We start from the raw sequence: 22,552 nt of genomic DNA, 5'->3' as shown, positions 1-22,552 counted from the left end.
CATGTCCCCAACCCGTACAAACAGGTTTTGAGTGGCCTATAGTTCGTATACAATAGCATGTCCGGCTTGTGGTTAACCCTGGGGTTGTGGGTTAAATCCCACCATAACCTAAAATTTATGTTTAATCGAAATCATTTCTTTTAGAGTTAAATTATTTGAGACGTGCGGTGGTCTTTATCTGACATTGCATGTCGCATTTTAATCACTGTCATTCCATGCATGACACAACGCGGGTCAAGAGATCATTTCAAATTTGGTGGCAGTTCTTGAATGGTGCCCGATGTGATGACGTCGAGTCGCACATGAACAATCTAAAAATTTCACTACCACTTTTCTGGACCCCGACGATTAGCCTCACGATTTCGCAGGTGATTAGCATAGGCTTTCATCTGAACAAGGGCGTCGTTATGTGAAGCCCAATTCACAGGGGCGCTGCTCGCCATTTCGCATATGAAGCCACCGCGAAACTACAGTTTAATATCTCACGTGATTCTCATATATGTTGTTGAGATGCGGCAAGCCGGTGAACACAGGAGAACAGAGAACAGAGAGAAGATGTTGGATGGCCGTGAGATATGACGTTTAATGAATCTTGCCGGGCCTAGCGCGAGCGCTCCTGCCCGCTTCTTCTTCCTTGATATCATCCGTAACAATATCATGAAAGTACTTTTAGGGGGGATACTCAGTCCGTTTCATATAGCAAGTAATTCGGAATGTGCGAGTTTGATATATCCGGGCCAGACTGTAATATAGACAGATGCGCGAGAGAACACAACCTATTTCGTTCGAGATCTTCGTGCGCTTCAGACGTGGGCTCCTTGCAGGTGGTCGGCATATGAACACCAAGTCGCACACTTGACACACATTGACACACACTTCAAGTGACGTAACGAGTCAGCGATATTTACGACTTGACTGCACTCTGGAGACTAGACATGTGCAGGCTCGTGAAACTGTTATGGCGTCGAGCTATTGCTCCGTCATCTCTTTTCGACCAGCTGCAAGCAATGCTATACTTCGCCGAACTATATTATTTTTCCTCTAGCTGGCGCAGCGCGTACTGAATTAAGGTCCAAAGGGAATACGAAACAAGCGCAAGTACGATTGTGCGCAAGGCCGAGCCACGAAGAACAGTCCGCTAAATGTAGCAACAGACGTCCCGGACGCCTTCAATTCGTAGAAAATTGAGGTATTTCTAATAGGGTTTCACATTTGGCGCCAAAGTCGACGCGGTCGCAAGGATAGTATAACAACTGGGATAGTATATATATACATAGTGTAATTCATAGTATAAAATAGTATAACAGCTGGTTTACGGCTGTAGCACGTGCTGTCTGCTTCTCTTGTGCCTATATATTGTCTCGACTAAGCTGAACACCGGAACTGTTGGTGCGCATTCCAGGCGTGAGCGTCGGCGTAACATACCAAGTGATCAGGTTGGCTCACGTGGCTGGTGACGTCACCGTCACGTGACATGACTGGTCTACAGAAGCCGCTCGAGTGCGCTCTGCATGTCGCTGGAGTGTCTCGTATAGCAAGTCGCGAAAGAAAAAGCTGCGTTGATCAAGCACATGCATGTATAAAAAACCAAATCGATGGAGGAGGAGGAGGAGGAGGAGGAAAAAACTTTATTAAACGAGCGAGTTTGGACCCTTCAAGGGCCCAGCATTTTTTACAGTAGCAGACGGCACGTGTAGCGCGTAATCATCAAAGACCATGGGTATCTACATAAGATTGGGGGGGGGGGGGGGGGGTTCAGCTGTCGTCGTAGTTAGGGTGCACTGTTTCCTAACGTGCCTATAATGAGCCATTGTCATAAACAAACATGAGAGAAGAGAAAGAGGGGGATCTATCCAGTTCGTTTCGACTGGCAAACGAATGTGTCCAGCTACCTGATCATCACACGTGATGCTGGCTGACCAATAGTTGAAGACCGGGCGTAGACGCGCCCTTACCGACTACTTGTATGCTTAATGTGGAAGCACGGAATTTACAGCAATGAATATAAACTGTGAAACACTTTTGTGTCGCTGTGAACGGCGTTTGCCACAAAGTCGATGATTTCTTGGCGCATATAGTCCAGAAGATTGAGGCGAGTCTGCCGATGAAGGCGTGGCGTCGAAGCTGGAGGTGAAAAGAACCTCATGGAAACTGTTTGCACGTACTGAAACAGTTCCCACATAGAATCCTTATCACTTCACAGTTCATCTCCGCACTGTTCTCCAAACCCGTTCCGAAGCTGTCTCCAGAGGGCTGCTGGATTGGGTGGCCTTCCTAGAGAGGAAATAATATTCGTAATTTTCTTTACCCAGTAACGTTATTCTTTCCCTCTCCATCTATATTTTTTAAAGATCCCCGAAGGAGGGATGCACCACTGACGTTCAGTACGCTGTAGTACGTCCCAGTCACAAAGAGTTCCGCAGCTCACCACTGTCCCTTGGACGCTTTTGAAGGATGCTCCATAGTGTGTTCCCTTAGCGATGGTGGTCCAGAAAAAGTCTTGTAGAGCCGGAAAAGGTGCACGACCACGTTGATCACAATAAAAACGAATTTTACGAACCTTTAAAAACTTCGAAAATTTATGGCTCCAAGACCTCGTTGCCACAAGCTCAAGGAGGAGAAGAAGGAGCAGGAAAGGCGAGGAGGCTAACCAGCAAAAGCAGCCGGTTTCCGACCTAGCACACAACAACACATATTCGAGGGTCCTCGTCAGCCTCGCCAGAAGAACGTGCGTCTTGAGGTAGGTGCTATGCAGTTGGTAGAGCAGCAGTGCATGAAGTTAGTACCCGAGCCACGGTCAAGGCTTAATGTATAGAGACGGTGAGTCCGTGCTGAATGCGTACGTTTCGGCGCACTTTCTGAGGCTGCATGTGCGACGCTGCGGTGCTGACTTCGCTCGCAGACGACGACGCTCAGTCAGCGCGGCAAAGCAGCAGATGGCGTCACCCGACATCTATGTCCTTATTTTCACTTTATATATTTGCTTCTTTAAGGCGGAAAAAGAGAGCGTGAATTACAGTCGCGAAATAAGAGTGGCAAGAAAACCTGACTCTTGATCTACGACTAGCAGCAGCACGAGGTGCGATCACGTCTCGGCATTGTGGGACAGCAGGAAAGAAAAAAAGAAAAAAGCGCACGAGAGCAGACGCCTGGAGGCATGAAGAAAGCCTTCCCCGCGTGGCGAAGTGCATATACTCAAAGCTCGAGCATGGTGGAAAGACTTGGGGAGGGAAGGAAAGGGACTATCACCAATACGGTGAGGGGAGAAACTCTGTAGGTAGCGAAGAGTTACGATCAACGTCTGTGGAGACGCCGGAGACGCGTAGCTGCAGCATCGTGGTTGACGGTGCCTTCGAACAAAGCTGATGTGCTTTTCGAAAGACCGTAACGCCGAGCGCCCCCAGTTACACTTTATATCGGCGACCTCCTCTCCTTCCGACCTTCCCCCTCGCGCGTGTCATAAAGAGGTTTTCGCGGAAATAAGAGGACAGCGGAGCGGCTACTTTGAAATCGAGGTGTCGCAGAGGGCTGGGTGTTCCAGGCAGAAAGGTACCCGACGCGTCCCTTCATTCAACGCGGCCGCTTCGTACGCCTGTCTCGCATTTCCAACCAGCTCGACGTACGGGCGAGGACAGTGAAGAGGAGGAGGAAAGGTGTCTTCTTCGCTTTTTTGTGTACTCGTCGAACGGGCGAAGGCGCCTTCTGTTAGGCCTAAACTGGAGCAGGGCCCCGTGACGTCTGCTAGAGGAGGAATCGAGGAGTGTTGAGGCTGCCGCTCTCCTTAATTCCAGGTATGTTAAATGCTTGTGCCTATCTTTGTTCTCGAAAAAAAAATCGCGCTGTGATAACCCATCTAGAAACATTCAACTTCGATCGTCTGCAACGCAAAAGCACGCTGTCTGCGACCGCTTAGTGGAGTGCTTAACTGAAAAGCAAGGTGCCTGTAACGCAAATGTGTACGTGTAATGGTTGCAAAGATGCGGGATAGTCACCCACTTAATTGGTATGCAGAAATTGAATTAACGTGTGGTTACATTACAGAATTTTGTCTACTTATACATAAAGATGCATCAGGCAAAGGTCGAATGCGCCACCATTGCTACATGGGGCTTCAGTTTACGTTATAGAAACTCTGCCGTCGCATTCTTAATATGGGCATTTGAATTGAGTTTTGTGCATGAAGAGCTACAATATAGTAACGTTTTTCGAGTCTTCCAAAACCAGACACAGGCTGGATCGCCAGCTCCTGGCAGACATGTTCTGCCTTTATAGCACAGCTCCCGCAGTGTCTTGGAGTAGGTAGGGAGAGCCACAGAACGCCATGCAGATTTACGCACATAGTTTTTCAATGCCACCTAACGGGAAAACTGAGGCGCCCGTCTATGAGAGCTTCCGCAACAGTACTTTACCTCGGCTATGTACAGATCATTAATTTTCCTTTAGCCCATTTTGACCAATGTTATATTTTATGCCTGTGGAGGAACCCTACTCGCTATGGCAAAATATATAGAACTCCGAATCAAACGTGATTCACAACTCAAACATTGCAGCACAAGCAGGGCACGAAAAAAAAAAGCATATGTAACATATATTAAATGTTGGCATGCTTTACGAACGTAAGGCTCTCAAACAGACCTCCCATCTGACGGAACACATCATATATTGCTATATACAAAAAAAAAAAAAAAATGCAAGACTGCGCTTGCTTAAGACTGAAAATGGCGAAAGCAAATTTTCAGGACTGTTTACTATATGCATCGTCATCGTCATTCCTACATTCATCATCATCACTGTCGCTACTGTCATCGCTACTATCATCATTGTCAATGTCACTGACTGCATCGTCGTTGTCATTGATCGTCGTCGCTGCTACTATTCTCACGCTAGACAAGAGAATTTCGATCGGTTTCTCATGACCCGGCGTGGTCTAGTTTGAGCGCTTGACTGGGAATCGGACGGATAGTGGTTTGATCCGCGGACATTCCTGCAATTTGTGAGCAGCCTATTAGCTTTCAAAAGAAATCTTATTAGATTTATTATTAGGATGCTGATTTGGTGTATCCACAAGCTACCTGCAGACATCCGATATGACATGTCTGATATTCCTGAGCTCTTAGCATGTATCCAGGCGCATATGTATCTGTAGCGATAGCAAGAATAGCAGCTCTAGTGCAAAAAAGTATGTTGGATAATACAATAATCAAAATTACCCGAAAAAGATCATTTGACAGGAACGACTTCTTGCATCAAGCTGAGAGTATCTGTATTCAGAAAGTGCATGTTTTTCAAGCCATGTCTGTGATGCGTACCGACATTGCTGAAAAGCTGCTCAACGAACACTTGCACCCAAAAAGTCTCACGGGGTATGGATGAAAGTACACCGTTAGAAAGAGCACATAGGTGTTGTTATTTTGAAAGACCCCTCCGAACTTGAATTTAGTCTCTAGGGGGAGTGTTTTGGGGCTAAAAACCGCTAGTGAAAAAAGTGGCTTAAAGTGCAGCAGTGTATTGAAACTGCACGATGTTTTTCTTGCACATTGAAACATTGGAAGCGAGATCTGCTGAAGTCGGAGATAAGCAATCAGACATCAAGTCCAATAAACCGAGGAACCTTTCATCTGCCTCGAAGATTATGACTAAGCGGCTGTGTGCGATTACAAGGTCATCTAGTCGTTGGCCTGAGATCAGCGCCTACATTCACCGGGCGTCAGACCAATCAAACGCACTTCACAGGCGCTCGGCTGCGCTTACTCCAAACACAAAACCCTGCGAAGGAAACGGAAAGAGGCGTTCATCCCACAGGCGGCTCACGTCTTTCGTTTCACAGAACTCTACTGAAAAGAATTCCCCTCGCAATCCCACCACCGAGACACTTGTGTATTTTCTTTTGCAGCGCATCCTCCGGCTGTTTCTCTTCCATTGACAACTCTCCGTCTGTCACGCGCGCATTCAACTCGTGCAGACGACGAATAAAGAGCCGAAGCAGACGACCGATAGGGCCCCGCAATGCAGACGACATTCCAGTTCTCGTTTCTGCCACTGCTGGTGATTGCGGCGCTGGCACCCGCTGGACAAGCTAAAATTGAGCAAGTAAAGAGGGCCTGCGTCGAAGGTGAGGCATGACTAAGCGTTCTTATGTGTACCAAGTTGGTATAGAAACAGTGAAAACAACTGTACCTTTGTGGTAGTAGATCTTTTATGGCACTTCCCAGCATTCTAGCGCCTTAGTCCGTTAAAGGTCGATTCCCACGTGGCCCATACCCGCGGACCAGGTGATACGTCACGCCCCACTTCTGTCCCGTGAGGTTTGCATGTAGCCCGCAATTATTTAAGTAGTATGGCGAAAAATCGTGCGCATGTCAAATCGTATTATAGCCTCCTGCGAAAGCTAAGGTCAAGGGAGTGCCAACAATCAGCCTAGACTTAGGCCCAGCTTTGCCCTCTACGCAGGCCAGCCGTGGACCTCGCAGATCGGAAGAAGGGTGTCACGTGACGTCTGGTCCGCTGTTCAAAGATTTGTCGTGTGAATCGGCCTCAAAGATTCTACGAACCGGTTCTCTAGCTGAGCCGGTGACGTTACTCGCTTGATTGGGTTCTCAAATTAATAATGAAATAAGAGAAGTCTTATAACTGCGGGGCTAGTACTTTTATGTTTTACTGGTGTTGTAGGCGTCCTCGCTGCGCTTGTGCAAGAAAAATGTGCCGTAAAATTAACTGTGGATGAATTTCAGCAACGTAACGTTGGCTACCATGTTGGATACTACGAATACTGCAGACATCTGCAAATCTGCTCATTTTCCTAATCCTCTCTTCACTGCCCGCTCCGATCCGCAAAGTGGAAGCTGTGGCTTGTGCTCCTTCATGGCGCCTACGACGTCACGTTAAAGCCATCTGTGCCATGTATTTGTCTTCATCGGGCTTATCGTTAACGTCACGAGCGTGATTTGACGGACGAAAATTTACGCGCAAGGACGCGCTTCATAATGAAGGGGGTCGTTATTTTCTTTACGTTCATCGCTCGTTGTATATACTGTTCATAAATATCTCGGCTTTCAAGCTGTTCTTCACAAGCAGATTCATTAATGCATTGCAGTAGTCATGATGAGCAGCGAAGAAAAAAGAGAGGGAGAAAATTGAATTTACTGAAAGAGTTGGCTCGTGGCCTTAGTAGGGAGGGACTAGGTGTTACCCACTACGGATAGTTTGAATGCGAAGCTCCACATTAATTAAAAAGTCTCTTTAGCGGACACTTGTAGCCAAATACATGTCTCATATAGGTCATAACCGTCGTCTGGCAGTGCATAATGCTCACTGTCTGAAGACTGTCCCATTTCCAGACGAGGTGCCGCAGATTCAGGGCTACCTCACAGCCACAATACTTCACTGGGGGAGCTGACTGCTGGTTGGCGGGGTCATTCCGTAGCTACCGCCGCTTCCATAACGCGACTGTGTCATCTGTTAAAACGTAGATGTCTCTTGCCTTATTGATAAGAACCCGAGCTCCTTGGGACAATCCTTCAGGTAAAGTGTCTGGATCTTGAATGGTTGAAGACAGTCATTTTATACGACGTTGCTTTAGGCTTCTATCGCTCCTCTTCGGCGCTGTGTGGTAGGAGGAGCACCAGCGTAGTACTTTCCTGCGAATGTCCTGTGTTTCAGAATGGAGCCCATGGGCTGAGATCGGTGATTCATTTAATTTATTTTACCCTCAGGGATTTCGTATTACAAGGAGGGGGGGGGGGCAGTGAAGCAAAACAAAGGCAAGTACAAGAGGAAGCGTTATACAAAACAATGCTGTTGATAATAGGTCAACGCGAAACTCGATACAAAAGAAATACAGGTGTTCAGGTGTCAATAAAGCAACCAAAGAGAAACATATCCGAAATAAATCAGTATGTGAGACATCAACAACTTGCAATTAGTCAGATTCTGACAGGGCGACTAACTTGGTTCTAAAAAGCGCAGGGTCGATGATGCAAGTAACTATCTGGGAAATATGGTTCCAATCATGGCATGTTTCAGGAAGGAAGAAATTAGAGCAGGTCAATGTCGAGTGGAGAACAGCGACTTTTTGAATGTGGTTTACGCGAGTGGTGTGACTTTTTGAATGGTGTACCTCCCGTTCAGCCCGTGGTATGGGATCTTATGGAATCCTCCCGTTCAGCCCGTGGTATGGGATCCTATGGGATCCTCCCGTTCAGCCCGTAGTATGGGAGCGTGGCCTGGGATCCTCCTGGTGGTCGTTCGACTGTCTGTATTTGGCAGCCGATCTGTCATTGTGCATATTTAATGCAGGCCGCTGTGGTGCTTTCGTCTACGCGATGCCTCCATATCTCGAAGCACCGATGTATTGTCTCTGTATATGCTAATGGCTCTTTATATACATGCATTGGTGCCTGGCCATCATCTACTATCTTCAGCGCTGTTTGGGCATTTTGCCACACAGCCCAAAGCTCCAGTTCTGTTGGCACTGGTCCTTTTCCTAAGTGTGGCATATGCGTTTAGAGTTGCGCTCGAAAAGCACAAGCCTCACAATCCACCACAAACGGGCCAAATGAGGTAGTATGCGTTTAGAGGTGCGCTCGAAAAGCACAAGCCTCACAATCCACCACAAACGGGCCAAATGAGGTAGTGCAGAGTAGGGCTTAACTCCGGGTAGACGCTTGGCCAGCGTCATGACGCTTTAACCCGTCGTTTGCCGGCTCCCTAATAAAGGGAAAACATACATACATACATACATACATACATACATACATACATACATACATACATACATACATACATACATACATACATACATACATACATACATACATACATACATACATACATACATACATACATACATACATACATACATACATACATACATACATACATACACACACACACACACACACACACACACACACACACACACACATACACACACATACATACATACATACATACATACATACATACATACATACATACATACATACATACATACATACATACATACATACATACACACATACACACATACACACATACATACATACATACATACATACATACATACATACATACATACATACATGCATACATACATACATACATACATACATACATACATACATACATACATACATACATACATACATTATACATAGAGCATCTAGGTATTCTGGGAGGCTGTGGTCACCGCTGTTAAAGTGGTATGGTAGCACGAACCGTCTACAAACCACCGGAGAGTCTCGTTGTCTTCACGCTTCTGCTTGTCCGTCTACCTTGGTAACGGCCTCGTCTCAATGACCAGCTCATCTTCTCACGGCGAAATAAGAAGCGGTACGCTTTTCGCACATATGAGATCCGTCTGCTATGAGAAGCTGCTGGCCTTGGAGGTTGAGAACGCGGCGTTGTTCAGCTCCGTGGACTCGACTATGGACAATTTCTAATATGGACTGTCGAGAGTGTCGGTACAACTTCTCCACACGCGTGTGCCGAGGAAGGTGGACAGTGACAACACTCAGGAGTGTCCTGTACAGCGCTCCTGTGGTGAGGTCGAAGCACGTTGTGTCATATGCAGCCTTGGACACGAGAACCTCCTGTACGGGGGTACCTGCTACTTCTATTGTGGCACCCCCGAATTTGATCCTTCTGATGTGCCGGAGGAATTACTGCCACTTGAATGCGAGCTGTCGAAGCCATTCTACTCCTTCTCCCTCTTCACTGACGAAAATCCCCGGAATATGGACCGCATTTTTCCCTAGCGTTTCGGTTGATTTCCTCCTATCCGCGCTTTAGATACCTCTGTCGTTGTCCCCTTGATCAGGATGTATTGTGCTTATGAAAGTGAAGCATAAGGGACAGTAATCTTTCTTGTTACTCGATACAATTCAGTAAAATTATCCAAAGTCAGTCAAAATTTGTTATTTGACGATCAGTGGAAGTCGTTATGGAAGTATGAAGACAGTCTGTTAGCGTCAATATAATTTTAGCAGCCAAACGTTGGGCCAAATATTCATCAAATAGTGTAAGGTATCTAAATAGTTAATCGCAGCCCAAACGATGACATATAGAACGGCACTTAACTTCGCTCGGCCTTCGTAATATGCCTCGAACTTTAAAAGGAGAGTAAAGGAGAATTCAGTGTAAGCGAGAAGCTAACCTAGACTTACAGAATCATCTTTGGCAGCGCTACCAGCATAAGTTGCCCCCCCCCCTTTTTTTTTCGCAGAAAAAAATTGCTGCATTGTAGAGAATGATTATAAATGAAGCCCTTGATTAGTCTCCCCCATACTCCACCTTTTACATCCCACACCAGAGGCCTGTGCAACTACGCTATTTGTGCAGCGTCATCCATTCGAATATTAAGACGAAACGGAGAATTTCCCGCCAGTTGAGAGACAATGCACGAAAAAATTAACTACTAATTGCGGGTGTCTAGCTTTGTTGCAGTATTTATGAATAGATGGCGCCACCATATGCCATTAGCTATGGATTCCAAATGGTCCAATCACAATCTTTGATACTCAATTGAATCTTCATCGTTCGCAAAAGAGCACGCACAACCTTGAAAGTTACTTAGCTTACTCGTCTAAAGTTCCTCTGGGATATGGCTTCACGCAGCTCAATGAGACAAAGCTGACTGGGCTGCCATGCAAGCGGGACGAAGTAACACTTCGCATTATACTCTCTCAATAGCCCGCGCTTTCGTTTTTCGGCGCCATTTCCTGTTGCCGCTCACACATGTGGTGGGCGTGGAAGCGACGAGCCATTGGGGTCTCCGAATATTACACGCGACCACTGGAATTCATGAGGCTCGTTGCTGCAGACTTTCGCCTCAAAAAATGATATTTTTGCCACCTTCACGCAATATTCTCCTAATCAAGTAGAATTTCGTATTCCTGTGTAGTGTCCTTTTAACACCAAGAAATTGCTTTCGTTACCAAATTTCTATAGATATCACAACATCGTCTTCTTTGCGGTTGTGGCCGTAGCCACGTGGAAGTCGAGGGAGCTCTCAACCTGCCTCAAAAGGGGTACTCTCTTGATAAAATGTTGAGGCCCTGTTTGAAAACCTGCAGCCTTATTCCTGAGACCATGCAAGACCTTTAGGTAGACTGAGGCCATGAGCCTGTCACGTCTTGTGAAAAACTTTCTCGGCCTCGTTTAGTTACGTCGTTTTTGTATCGATCTGTCTCGATGTGTTGAAAGTTCCACCGTTCAATAACAGCCCCACCTGAACCACCTTTGTTCAGGATTTCCTCCATGACGTGGACCGACTGCAAGGCTGGCTCTATAAGGGACCCTCGCACAATTAAGGCCGACGCGATGAAAATTTAAAAGCCGCGGAAGTTGATTGCTTCCAGGGAACGGCTCGATGTTCAGCGAAGTGCGTTTGCGTTACAAAAGAATAACGACGTTCCTCAACTTTCTTGAACGTTTTTTACCTTGACTGTGGCCTTAAACTCTACCGAGAAGTTCGAGTTACTATAAAGATTGATTGCATGGTCTCCTTGAAGGCAACCGATCATCAGGAAGGGGCAAATCGATGTCCCAAAAGACGTTTGTCACATGCGTTTCACAGAGGAAACGTGAAAGCGGAGTAACAGAAATATAAAGAATATAGCCAGTTAGGCTATGACTTGTCGCGGTTAATTCTCACGAAACTCTCACAGGGAAACCGGGTATCTGCTTTGGTTGTTGAGTTCTTGCGTTACATGAGCAATGCGTACGGCGATCGTAAATACGAGTTTCGCACAGAAAGTTTGGCGTTAAGCTGAGATATTTTTATTCGTTTCCTGTTTCTTTTCGTAGTGCATCGCACAATCAATGTTTTTATTCTCGCCTTCTCCTTCTGACGTCACGACGCCACCATGCTACTGATCACACTGGTGGTGATCCTGGTTGGCTTCCCTTATGCAGCTCCTCACTGTAGAAAAGGAAAAAAAAAAAAAAAAAACTTCATTCTGGACTAGCAGGGCTTCCTGAAAAAGGACTCTTGCTCCATGATCCGCTAGTCATATGCAGCGTCTGAGTGAAGCAAAGGGCTTCAGCCAGAAAAGGAAGGGAGGGAGAAAGGGAGGGAGGGAGAGAGAGAAAATAAGCAGACGTCGTGGCACCGTTACACGAGTACAGTTGGTCTGTGCCCGGACCGGTGTATAAAGCTATCCAAATTAGCAGGGCATTGAGGAGAGCGTTGGTTTCATTTTCGCGAATAATCTGCCCGCGTTACGTGTTGAGTAACGGGTGCAAATCTGAGAATGCAGTGCAGTTTTATCGGGTGTTTTACCCCTTTCCTCGCGTCTGGTTCAGAATGGCGCATTAATGCACTGAATTGGATGATCAAGAAATCGATCAAAAGACTATGCCTGTTGCGAAGGTGCTTCGTCAAGCTCACAGCAGCGGTCATCAACCCTTGTAATGCGTCCGTTCCTCTGTCAGACTTGGCGGCTTTGCAGAAGAAAACTTCCTGGCATGCAATTCAGAAACATAACAGCACATGTGCGCGTCCATGCGAGATTCAAACTTGTAATTTGCTATCGCATATAGTAAGGTCACACGACGATGGTCAATCTTTGTGCACTGTGTATATATAGCCGTATAGACACATTAGTTTCCGTATAACCGCCGTTTTCAGACTAAAGGAACGATGAACTGCGCAGTCTTGAACTGTTTCTTGTACGCCTGCGTATGAATCCTGCTTGCCGTTGACTGTGCTAAAAAATGTAACAAAGGTTTGACATCAAACAGATTGACAACAGCAAACAGACGGGATCACCAGAGGGAGTACACGGTATTGGGTTGTTCCATTTACTCCTTCTGGTGACTGCGTGTGTTTGTTAGTGCCAATGTGTTCGATTCACACCAATTTAACCGCATGGTCACCTTGTTAAATCTTTGACATATTAGCGGACAGCGGCCAACGTATACATTATACGTGTTTGAAAGTGATGTACGCACACCGGTTGACGCTTTCGTGACCGCCCGAAACCTTCTCGGATATTCTTTCTTAATTTTCCTTTACGGCCGTTTATAATTTCAAAATGCGACACAGCCATCGCGGCTCCGGGGTAGAGAACTGTTTCTTGTACGCCTGCGTATGAATCCTGCTTGCCGTTGACTGTGCTAAAAAATGTAACAAAGGTTTGACATCAAACAGATTGACAACAGCAAACAGACGGGATCACCAGAGGGAGTACACGGTATTGGGTTGTCCCATTTACTCCTTCTGGTGACTCCGTGTGTTTGTTAGTGCCAATGTGTTCGATTCACACCAATTTAACCGCATGGTCATCTTGTTAAATCTTTGACATATTAGCGGACAGCGGCCAACGTATACATTATACGTGTTTGAAAGTGATGTGTATGAATAAGGCTTTTCTGTTAGTACATATTTACTTTAGTCGCGGGTCGTTTATGTCCAGGCGCAACGCTTTTAATCGAACCGTCTCTCCTTGTGAATACTTATTTGTTTGGCGGAGCACATACACTTCCGATTATTACTAGCCACAACAGGTATAGGTGTTACGCCAAGATGAAATAATAAATTCGCAGCCGGAAAGAGAATTTATCCGAAATTTCAGGGATAACAAACCAGTAATAGCGATCAAAAGTGTTTTTTCCTTTTAGACGACGCAATACGAGTTATATTCCCCAACTACTATTCTGTTATTTGCGCGACGGGACGTCCTGGGGCCATCCTGAACTTGAGGACTTTCTAGTCCTGATTCGCGAGGTAAGAACAGTAAGCAACCTTTAGGAGTGGAAACAACGCTATTTGCGGCGACCGGATAACCTCCTAAATGGTTTCTTGCTCCGTGTCCTGATTTAAAGTAAGAATAATGCGATGATCTCAGTGACTACTTGTTTTTGCAGGCACTGGAGTCGATTTTCAGCCGAAATTATTCACCGGCATTATTATTTTTTTTTTTTTTTTGCCAGTAGCGCATGACTCACCAGAAAACGGGAAAATTAGGCCCTGTCGAGGATTTAGTCGTTTGTGCTGCAAAAGCCGGGATAAAAATAAGTCTTATTTGTTCACCTTTCTCTCGAGTTTAGGAAGTACTCTGGCAAAATTTGAGAGATGCACTGTAGTGCGACCGCGCTGAAGAGTTCTTTCCACGTACCATTTGCCGTAGTGAATAGAATAATTAATTGCCTCGCAATATTGCTGCCTGTGAAAGCGAAGCACCGATGCCCACATTTATGACTGAACTGGTCTTACCGGCATTGTTATTTTATGCTGAGAAATTCTGCCACATCATGCGCGCAGCGTTGGACAAAAGTCTTCAGAGCACCCTTTTATTTTATTAAGTACATCTCAACTTTCAAATTACAGCAAGGGAAAAAAAAAAAAAAAACTTTTGTTCTCAGAACTCCGTACTCTTTTGAACTTGCCCAGAGTGTAACAGACGGAATATACTGTTCTGAAAATTAAGCCCTTTGTCTTGAAGACTTGGAACAAAGCTTCTTTCATTATTTTTGCGAGTGCGCGACGCGTCGTTGGCGTGAATGCATTCCTCGTGGCTTGCGGGATATATTATACACACTTACGTCTTCTTACCTTCACTTCTCGACGGGGCTACCAGTATTTATAAAAATTAAACAGAACTAACAGGCGTCTCCATGCTCTAGACAGCTCTGGGTATATACGCTGGTGGAACAGGATCCGCGTCCGCTCGCTCACATTCGCGGCAACTTCAAGAGAACATCTTATACGGCATGAAATACTTTAATGTCAATCGTGTTTATCTCAGCACTATAGGAGGGAATATTCGGAACTCTTAAACTTTTTTTTTATTAGGTGCTTTGTTTCACGCGTCAAAAAAAAAGGTCTTAATTTCACTCTTCGTACTTGATGATGATTGCTTCCTCAAGTGTGAAGAGATCTGAAAAAATTTTCTTACTTCTCTCTTGATCACAGAATGGATAACCGCTTTGGAATTCATATTTTATTAGCGCAAACAAAAGTTGTCGTTGTTGTTGCTGTTGTTGTTGGGTTGGGTTTAATGGCGCATAAGCAACTAAGGCTATCATGCGCCAAACATATGCGCCAAGCGTGCAAACAAAAGTAGACGCGAATAAGGGACAGGGACAATGGCGTACTGTCCGTAAACTTTGTCACGACAGTTTTGGTGCCACACCAAAGCTGGATTTTTATTTTTTGCACCACCACAACTACCGTTTTTTAGGCAACCACTGCAATGATATGTATTAATTTTGGACACTTAAACCAGAACACCGACTGTGTATCTGTAACAAAAAAGATCCTCAATTCAACCAAACTTTAAACTTTATTAGTAGCTACACAGTTTAACCTTTTGAGAACGAATCGACCTTTGCGCATTTCGGCGGAGTGTCAGTTAGGAAGACTGTTCCCTTATTTCTGCATATTTGAAACGGCAAGTCCGCACCCTTGCTTGCCTCGATACCCGCAAGGCCATTTCGTCGCCCTGCGCTTGCCGGGAGTGATGTGCGCCGTCAGAGTGCATGTGGGAGAACTCAAAAGTTCGTCTACAGAGGATTATTCTTCAGCAGAATAATACTACCAATACTCTTGGAATAAACGGGCGAAGTACATAATACAATGACCGCTTGTAATATTCTACATGAATTCCAAAGGAAACGCGGCGTGCGAAGTGGTGTCTTTTCAATGCCAGCAAGAAAACGTTCCAGAGAAAAGGAAGACCATCAATGCAGGAGAAAGGAAAAATCCGTGAGCTGCAAAAGAAGTAATAATTAGAGGAAACAGAGTTCAGAGAGTGCGAGGCTCTCCGCGCGTCGCTTTCGCCCCCTGGCATCATTTGTAACACACGTAGCCATATTTACGTACCAACACGGCCATCATACGTTAAAGAAACTACCGCCGGCTGACGCTTTTGTCACCCTGAAAACCTTCCAAGACTCGTTTCTTGTCATTCTATACTCATGACCCATAACTCAGAAGAAAAAGCCTGAGAGGTTCTTGCGGGCGTGGGGAACTCTCCTCACGTGTCACTTCAATCTTTTGCGTTTCAGAGCATAGATCGACCATTTCTTTTACTCTCATAAAGCGTCATATACCGCGCCGCTTAGGCTATGCACGCACACCGGCTGACGCTTTCGTGACCACCCGAAACTTTCTCGGATATTCTTTCTTAATCTTCCTTTACGGCCGTTTATAATTTCAAAATGCGACACAGCCATCGCAGCTCCTGGGTAGAGAACGCGTTTCTCAGAGAACGCGGGCGGCGATAAATTAACCTCTGCCTAGTCCTTCATTTGCGTGAGTGTGTTTTTTAAGAAAGTCCTGGTGCTTGATCAGGTTGCCGCACGCGGTGCGTGTTTGTATAGTTTACTGCAATACGCGCATTCACGACTCGTGCGGTTTTCGCCGCCTGTCACACGACACCTGACGTACTCTCGAAAGAAACAAGCAAACAAAGAAGAACGGCTTCAAGGAAACGGCTAGAAATCTGTTGTACGTCAGCCAATCAGAAGAGGACGGCAGCACAGCTGCACAGAATGCGCATAAGGTCGGTAAATGTCTAGGAGATGACACCATGGCGTCAAAAAACAGCCACGTATCATAAGCTTTTTAAATACTAAAACAAGGAGATCAGAGAATTGGTTTAAGAGATGAGAAGAGGTGAGTAGCACGTTGTCCTGTCTCCTGTCTTGTGTTCGTCTGCTTTGCGCTTACACAATTTAGGTGGTGAAGGGTGGCAGTTCCTGGCCCTACGGGGCTGGGACGGTAGGTCAACGCCGCTTGCAGCGGGGGCTAGCCAGCCACTGCATGATTTTCATCTGTTATAGGCCGTCATTGCACCCGCCTTCGGTGGTGGTGGACGATGGCCCAAGTGGTGGCGGGTTCAATTACGGCCTACAACAGATAAATATTCAGTGGTGGCGGGTGCAATGACGGCCTTACAACAGATAAATATTACTTTTCTCCCGTACGAAAATGAATGCCATCATTATAGCTCATGAGTGTCCAACTTGAACACATGCGCTACAGGTGCATAGGTGCAACATGTTTCTCTACTGGTCATTGCCAACGAATATCAAGGGTGGTTGATGGTCGAAGTTCCAGGCCACGAGTCGAAGCTGCGCTGCCAAACAGGCTAAGGGCCGTCCCAGATATAATCAGTTACTCCTAACCAAACCTTTGAGTGCACACCGGGCCAACTGCGCTGTTTTCCATCACCTGACTATAAATAGAAACATCTAAACAGTTATTGATTCCTGCATGTCAGTAGTGTCAGTCAGTTTGGTGTCAAGTACAAGATAAGAGGGATTTGCGAGCCATACGTTGCCAAATAACGGCACTGAAAGTGTAAGGAAAATGTGTACAGTAGCACAGATTTCAGTTTATCCTAGTGAGCATCTACCAGTTCAAACGTCAGGTACCAACACGCAGCGATGTGTCGTCTACGACCTCGGCCTAACTGATTAACAGCGACGAGACGCGCTCCCAGAGTGGCTTAAATGGGTGAATGGTATACTCTAAACAGTATACAAGCATAGATCAGTTTACTCCGACAGATGCTTAAAAAAGGGACACCTGCAATCATTTTGTCCGCATGGTGCAAACCCAGAATGCATGACATATATTATCCGAGGAGGCAAAGATGCGGGCTATGCAAGTCAAATGATCATGACGTCACTTGTTCCAGGTGCCCAATGAGAAACAAAAGCTTCAGGGGCGCGGCACAGGCGGTGGAATTGAGCGACACCGTTAGTAGTGCAGAACAGCTTCGCTATTTTGTCAAAGTGTCTGATGAGACGACTAAAAAGTATAGAGACACCGCCCAAGTGCAGGCAGCACAATTCGTCCTACCCTTCAACGCTAGAGGCTGGACAAACTAGAAAACGCATGCCGACGTGATCGGCTGATGCATTTCCCGAGCTTGAAGACGGCGCAAGCATGCTGGATGATGTGGAACAACAAATACCAATGCTGGCCGCGCAAATGAAAAAAAAAAAAAATTGCGCGAGAAGAAAGCGCTCGTGGCAGATTGGCGCAAGGAAAATAAGAGATGCCTGCATACAGCAACAAGCAAGGTTAGTGAGTATGGCGAACAGTAAGCCTGCTGCTGACACTCAAGCCTGAGAGATGGTACTTAGAAACAGAATGACAGAACTTATTTAAAATTACATATACAATGGCTGGACACGGATGAAAGCAACACCAAAGAATAACACAGTGGAATTGTAGAGGGCTCATGAATAAAGCTGGAAAATTATAAAGTTTTTACATGACAAGTTGCACTTCTGGGCGTACCTACCATCACAGCGTATATTAGTTAACAGTGCCCTTCCATTCCTAATAAACGAGTGAGAGCGAAGATGAAAGCACCAGGAAAAAGTGCTAGATATGTAAGGGCCAATATACACAAAAACCGATTGATTTAGCCAGGTGATGCAAATGCCAGAAGGAAGTCATTGCTGTGCTCACGAGTACACTGCAGGTAAAATAACACTGATACTAATGCAAGTTTTTAAGCAAGACCAAAAACAAGATAGCCAAGCTCAGATGGGTATTAACATACCCTGGAACAGCCGTACTGATAAGCAGGTACTTTAACGCTCCATATATAGTCTTCGGATGCGACTTCAAAATGGGTAGACAAATTTAACACTTTTAAAAGAAATGGAGTTCACACTGAAAAAGAAAAAGTTAGCTGTGGTTTAGCTTGTGGTTAAACCTGGAGTTATGCGAGAGCAATCTGCATGGCTACGCTTAGGTTCGGCTTGCAAGTAGACATGGCCTTGCACATAGCAGTATACTCTATGGTATCAGCTTTATTATGCCATAGGGAATCACTTCACGTATGAGCACCCTTTGCCTCTCGTCGCTGACCATTCTCATTCGGGTGTAGAAGACTTCTAGGGGTATGGCACCGTCTCTACGTCGAACTCCGGGGCACACCGCCGTCACAAAGTTCGAACGAACCTTCTGTCCTAGCAACTCGCTGTTGTCATTCGCCTTTACCAACTACCGAGTTATCTGTCTCCTCCTTCTTATTTTGTACTTCTTCTTTTTCTTCATCTTCTTTTACTTCTTCTTCTTCTTCTTCATCTTCTTTTACTTCTTCTTCTTCATCATCTTCCTGTTTTACTACCTTCTTCATTTCCTTCTTTTACTTCTTCTTCTTCTTCTTCTTCATCATCTTCCTGTTTTACTACCTTCTTCATTTCCTTCTTTTACTTTTTCTTCTTCTTCTTCATATTCTTGTTTTACTCCTTCATCGTCTTCTTTTACTTCTTCTTCATTATCTTCTTGTTTTACTCCCTTCTTCAGCTTCTTCTTTTACTTCTTCTTCTTCATCTTCCTGTTTTACTCCTTCTCCATCTTCTTCTTTTACTTCTTCCCACGGACAGGCACGGCGAAATTGCGAGACTCTGGCCAATGTAGCTCTCGCTACAAAATTACTGAACAAATGCTCCACAACGCTGCCTGCAGCTCCAATACACCCTCCAGGTCAGATGTAATAGACGGGTACTTACCGGAATGGAAGGCAGAATTAGACGCTCAGGGTAGTGACCGCACATAGCTTTTAATGAAACATATATGAAGAAAATCAAAAGAAATTTGTCCTAAACACAATATTATAATGGTCGACAGGATGCTCGAACTAATGCCGTAAGCCCAGATGCGGTGGTGTCAACATTACAAGCGGTTCTTAAGGAGCACACCATCTTAACAACCGTAAACGAGGATAAGCCAACTCCCCGACCTCCGCCTTCTACAAATATGAGCACGTCGAAAACAAGAGGAGATACAGGCTAAACGACTACTTGAGGACATTTAAATAAAGATATTGTGAGCCTTCTGTGGACCTTCTTTCATTTGTACATGCCATGATCTTCTTCTTTCATTTGTACATACCATCATCGTCCCGCAGCGCCGGCTGCGGCGCGCGCCTGGGTTCGTGATCGGATTAAAACGCTAGACAAGGCTTCGCTGTCCTTGCAGTCGCGACCTCGCCGTCTCGACCTAGCCTTCTTTTACAATATCTTGTCTACCGACTGAAAGCTCAAGCGCGACCGCCAGGAAAAGCAATTGGGTCGTAAAAGGTGGACTGATTGGTACAGTAGTTTGGCCACAACACAGGGCAACAGAGCGCTGTAGGGGACTTTGAGAGGCACGGGAAAGGGAAGGAAGATTAAAGATGATGCCTAAAATATCCGACTTGTCCTACATCTAACACCGAAGGTGTCCATCAGGGAGATATTCTTTCCTTTCGAAACCATGCGCAGCCTCCCACCCTACCACCGGCAACGATCACGGTAGATAACTCAGGAATAACATCTCCGTTTACCACAGTGGAACTAATATCTGCCATAGAAGGTTAGAGGCATGGGGACATTTCATGCCAGGCGCTTAAGACTCAGGGCAAGCTGTTGGTGACGTTTTTACTGTGAGAAGGAACTTATGCAGAGAAGGAAAACTTCCACAAGACTGTAAACATTGCACCATCCTCCCATTACAAAGTATGCGTGGAAAACTTTCAACTGGCATACAACTACTCCAACTGCACAATTTGCATCATTAAAGCCTAGAATTAGTAAAATTTATGAAAATGCTGTTTTCCCGAGCTCAGTGTGGTGGCTTGAAATGAACAAAAATATCACCCGCGACAAATCGGATTTAGATTAAATGTCGGCTAGTTCTGTCTGCACTGGTTGAAGCGGTCATATACACGTATCGCCACACAGCCACCTTGTGCGCACGGTTGTGGCTACATGGTTATAATAACGTGTAACACGCAAAGATAATTGAGAACATTGAATCTGTGGGAGTTTCTTCACAGATCACAAAAGTTGTACACTACCTGTTAAGGACAGGCTGTTTTAGGAAGCCTCAGAGGAGAACACGTCGGTAATTACACATCAAATATAGGGTAGTGTCACAAAGTTCAGTCAGCCCTATTTAATGTAACTTTCATGCCACTGGCTCCGAAACTAAGTAGAATGCCAAATACTACACATTTTCTGAATTACGCAGATGACGTCACAATATGGTCTACTCACAGACACCTTGTGACGCGCAGGACCATCATTTACAAAAAAGCATTAAACATATTCGAAAGTATATTCTCGAATGCTTAAGCAACCCTGGAAATGTCGCCACAGAAGGCAGGCTACGTTGGCGTGACCAACAATAACGGAAGAAAGAAATTGCAAGCTAATAACTTCACGTTGATGGCTGGTAACCTCCCATTACAAGACTCGGACGAGTTGTGGGTCCTTGGAATGGACAAGGCGCACAGCGACTCCATGGGACATGAACGCAGCAGCGACTACCACTTTATTGAACGGACCTCATCTAGATTCCCCGTGTACTCCCTCCATCAATACTATATCAAGATTGGAGAAGGCATACCTTATAGCGACTCGGTGTGCGGCGGCTCTTACCTTGTCGATAACATTGCTGATTGGAGGATACGCAGTGCCCAATACATGCCCCAAATGTTCCACGTCAGCTTCTGAGGTGGGCATTTGTCATTTTTTATGGACTTATTTGTCTAGGAATGCAGGCCTCGATAACCGGGCCGAAATGGAGGAAAACTTGAACATGTTTGGCTTGGTTTATGGGCTTTAACGCCCCAAAGTGACTCAAGTTATGGGAGACGCCGAAATGGAGGACTCCGGAAATTTCGACTGCCTGGGCTAACGAAAAATGCTAAGATCTGGCGCTTGCTTCGGTTTCTGGAAGACAATAGCCTCCGCGACCTGCTTTAACTTATCGACAACCCCATTTTCTGCCACATGACAAGAGGTAGAAAAAAAAAAATCTTGTTTCATACGGCGCGCTTTGGTCATAAGCTGCCATTGCGCTATAACAATGCAGCCTCATCAGTTTGCACCTCACGACTTTGTGCCAAGTGAACAAAAGACTGTTTAATTCTATTATCTCTGCAATAAATGCGCTTCGCTGCGAGGCAGACATCGACGTATACGGAAAAGCCACAGGAAAAAAAATTACAAAGAAAAATTGGGTGCAGTTGTCAGCGTCCCTTTCAAAAGCAGCACACATGGCTGTACTTGCGAGTTGTTAAGGCGAAAGCCTTTAATGGCTCTAGCTGTCGTGGACAAAATGTGTCCCGCTCTTGCGGCGGCTCTGATTGGTTGAGGCGGGATGACGTCATAGAGGTCTCGACCAATCACAGAGCACCACAACAGCATGCGCGAATGCGTGCCCATATGCCAATAAATGATCAATTACTAATTAATGACTAATTGATTAATTAACAACTAATAGGTGAGTAATTAGTTGTAATTAATAAATAACAAATAATGATTAATCAACTAAGTAATAATTTGTTACCTACCTGACTAATTAATTGTTACTAATTAGTGCCAGTTGCGTAGCAGAATGCGGCACTCAGGCTTTCACCTTTCACTACTTTAGTCACTAAAGTCCCTCGTAATTCTTTCTCCATCCTCACGGGAGGGGGCTCTAAGGGTTGCTCAACCAATCGGCTAAATACAGACAGGGGACAGAGCACTCCATGAAGTCCCTGCCGGTTGAATCTTGGGCAAGTAAAAGCCCGCCCTTTTAGATCTACTTTATTTA

General features: G+C 45.5%; 1 protein-coding gene across 1 annotated transcript in view; it reads left to right on the top strand.

Annotated features, from left to right (window-relative positions):
- The first annotated feature begins 3,357 nt into the window (after window positions 1–3,357).
- Window positions 3,358–22,552, top strand: part of LOC146189148 (uncharacterized) — a 36,541-nt gene continuing 17,346 nt past the window's right edge. The window contains exons 1-2 of the mRNA XM_084605188.1: window positions 3,358–3,791; window positions 5,894–6,112. Of these exons, the coding sequence (XP_084461314.1) occupies window positions 6,007–6,112 (106 nt within the window). The 5' untranslated portion in view covers window positions 3,358–3,791; window positions 5,894–6,006. The remainder of the gene's footprint in view (window positions 3,792–5,893; window positions 6,113–22,552) is intronic.

The sequence above is a fragment of the Amblyomma maculatum genome, chromosome 5 (assembly GCF_055883805.1).
Source record: "Amblyomma maculatum isolate TAMU_Amacu chromosome 5, ASM5588380v1, whole genome shotgun sequence".
Taxonomy (NCBI): Eukaryota; Metazoa; Arthropoda; class Arachnida; order Ixodida; family Ixodidae; genus Amblyomma; species Amblyomma maculatum.
This window is presented reverse-complemented; position numbering and strand designations above follow the sequence as displayed.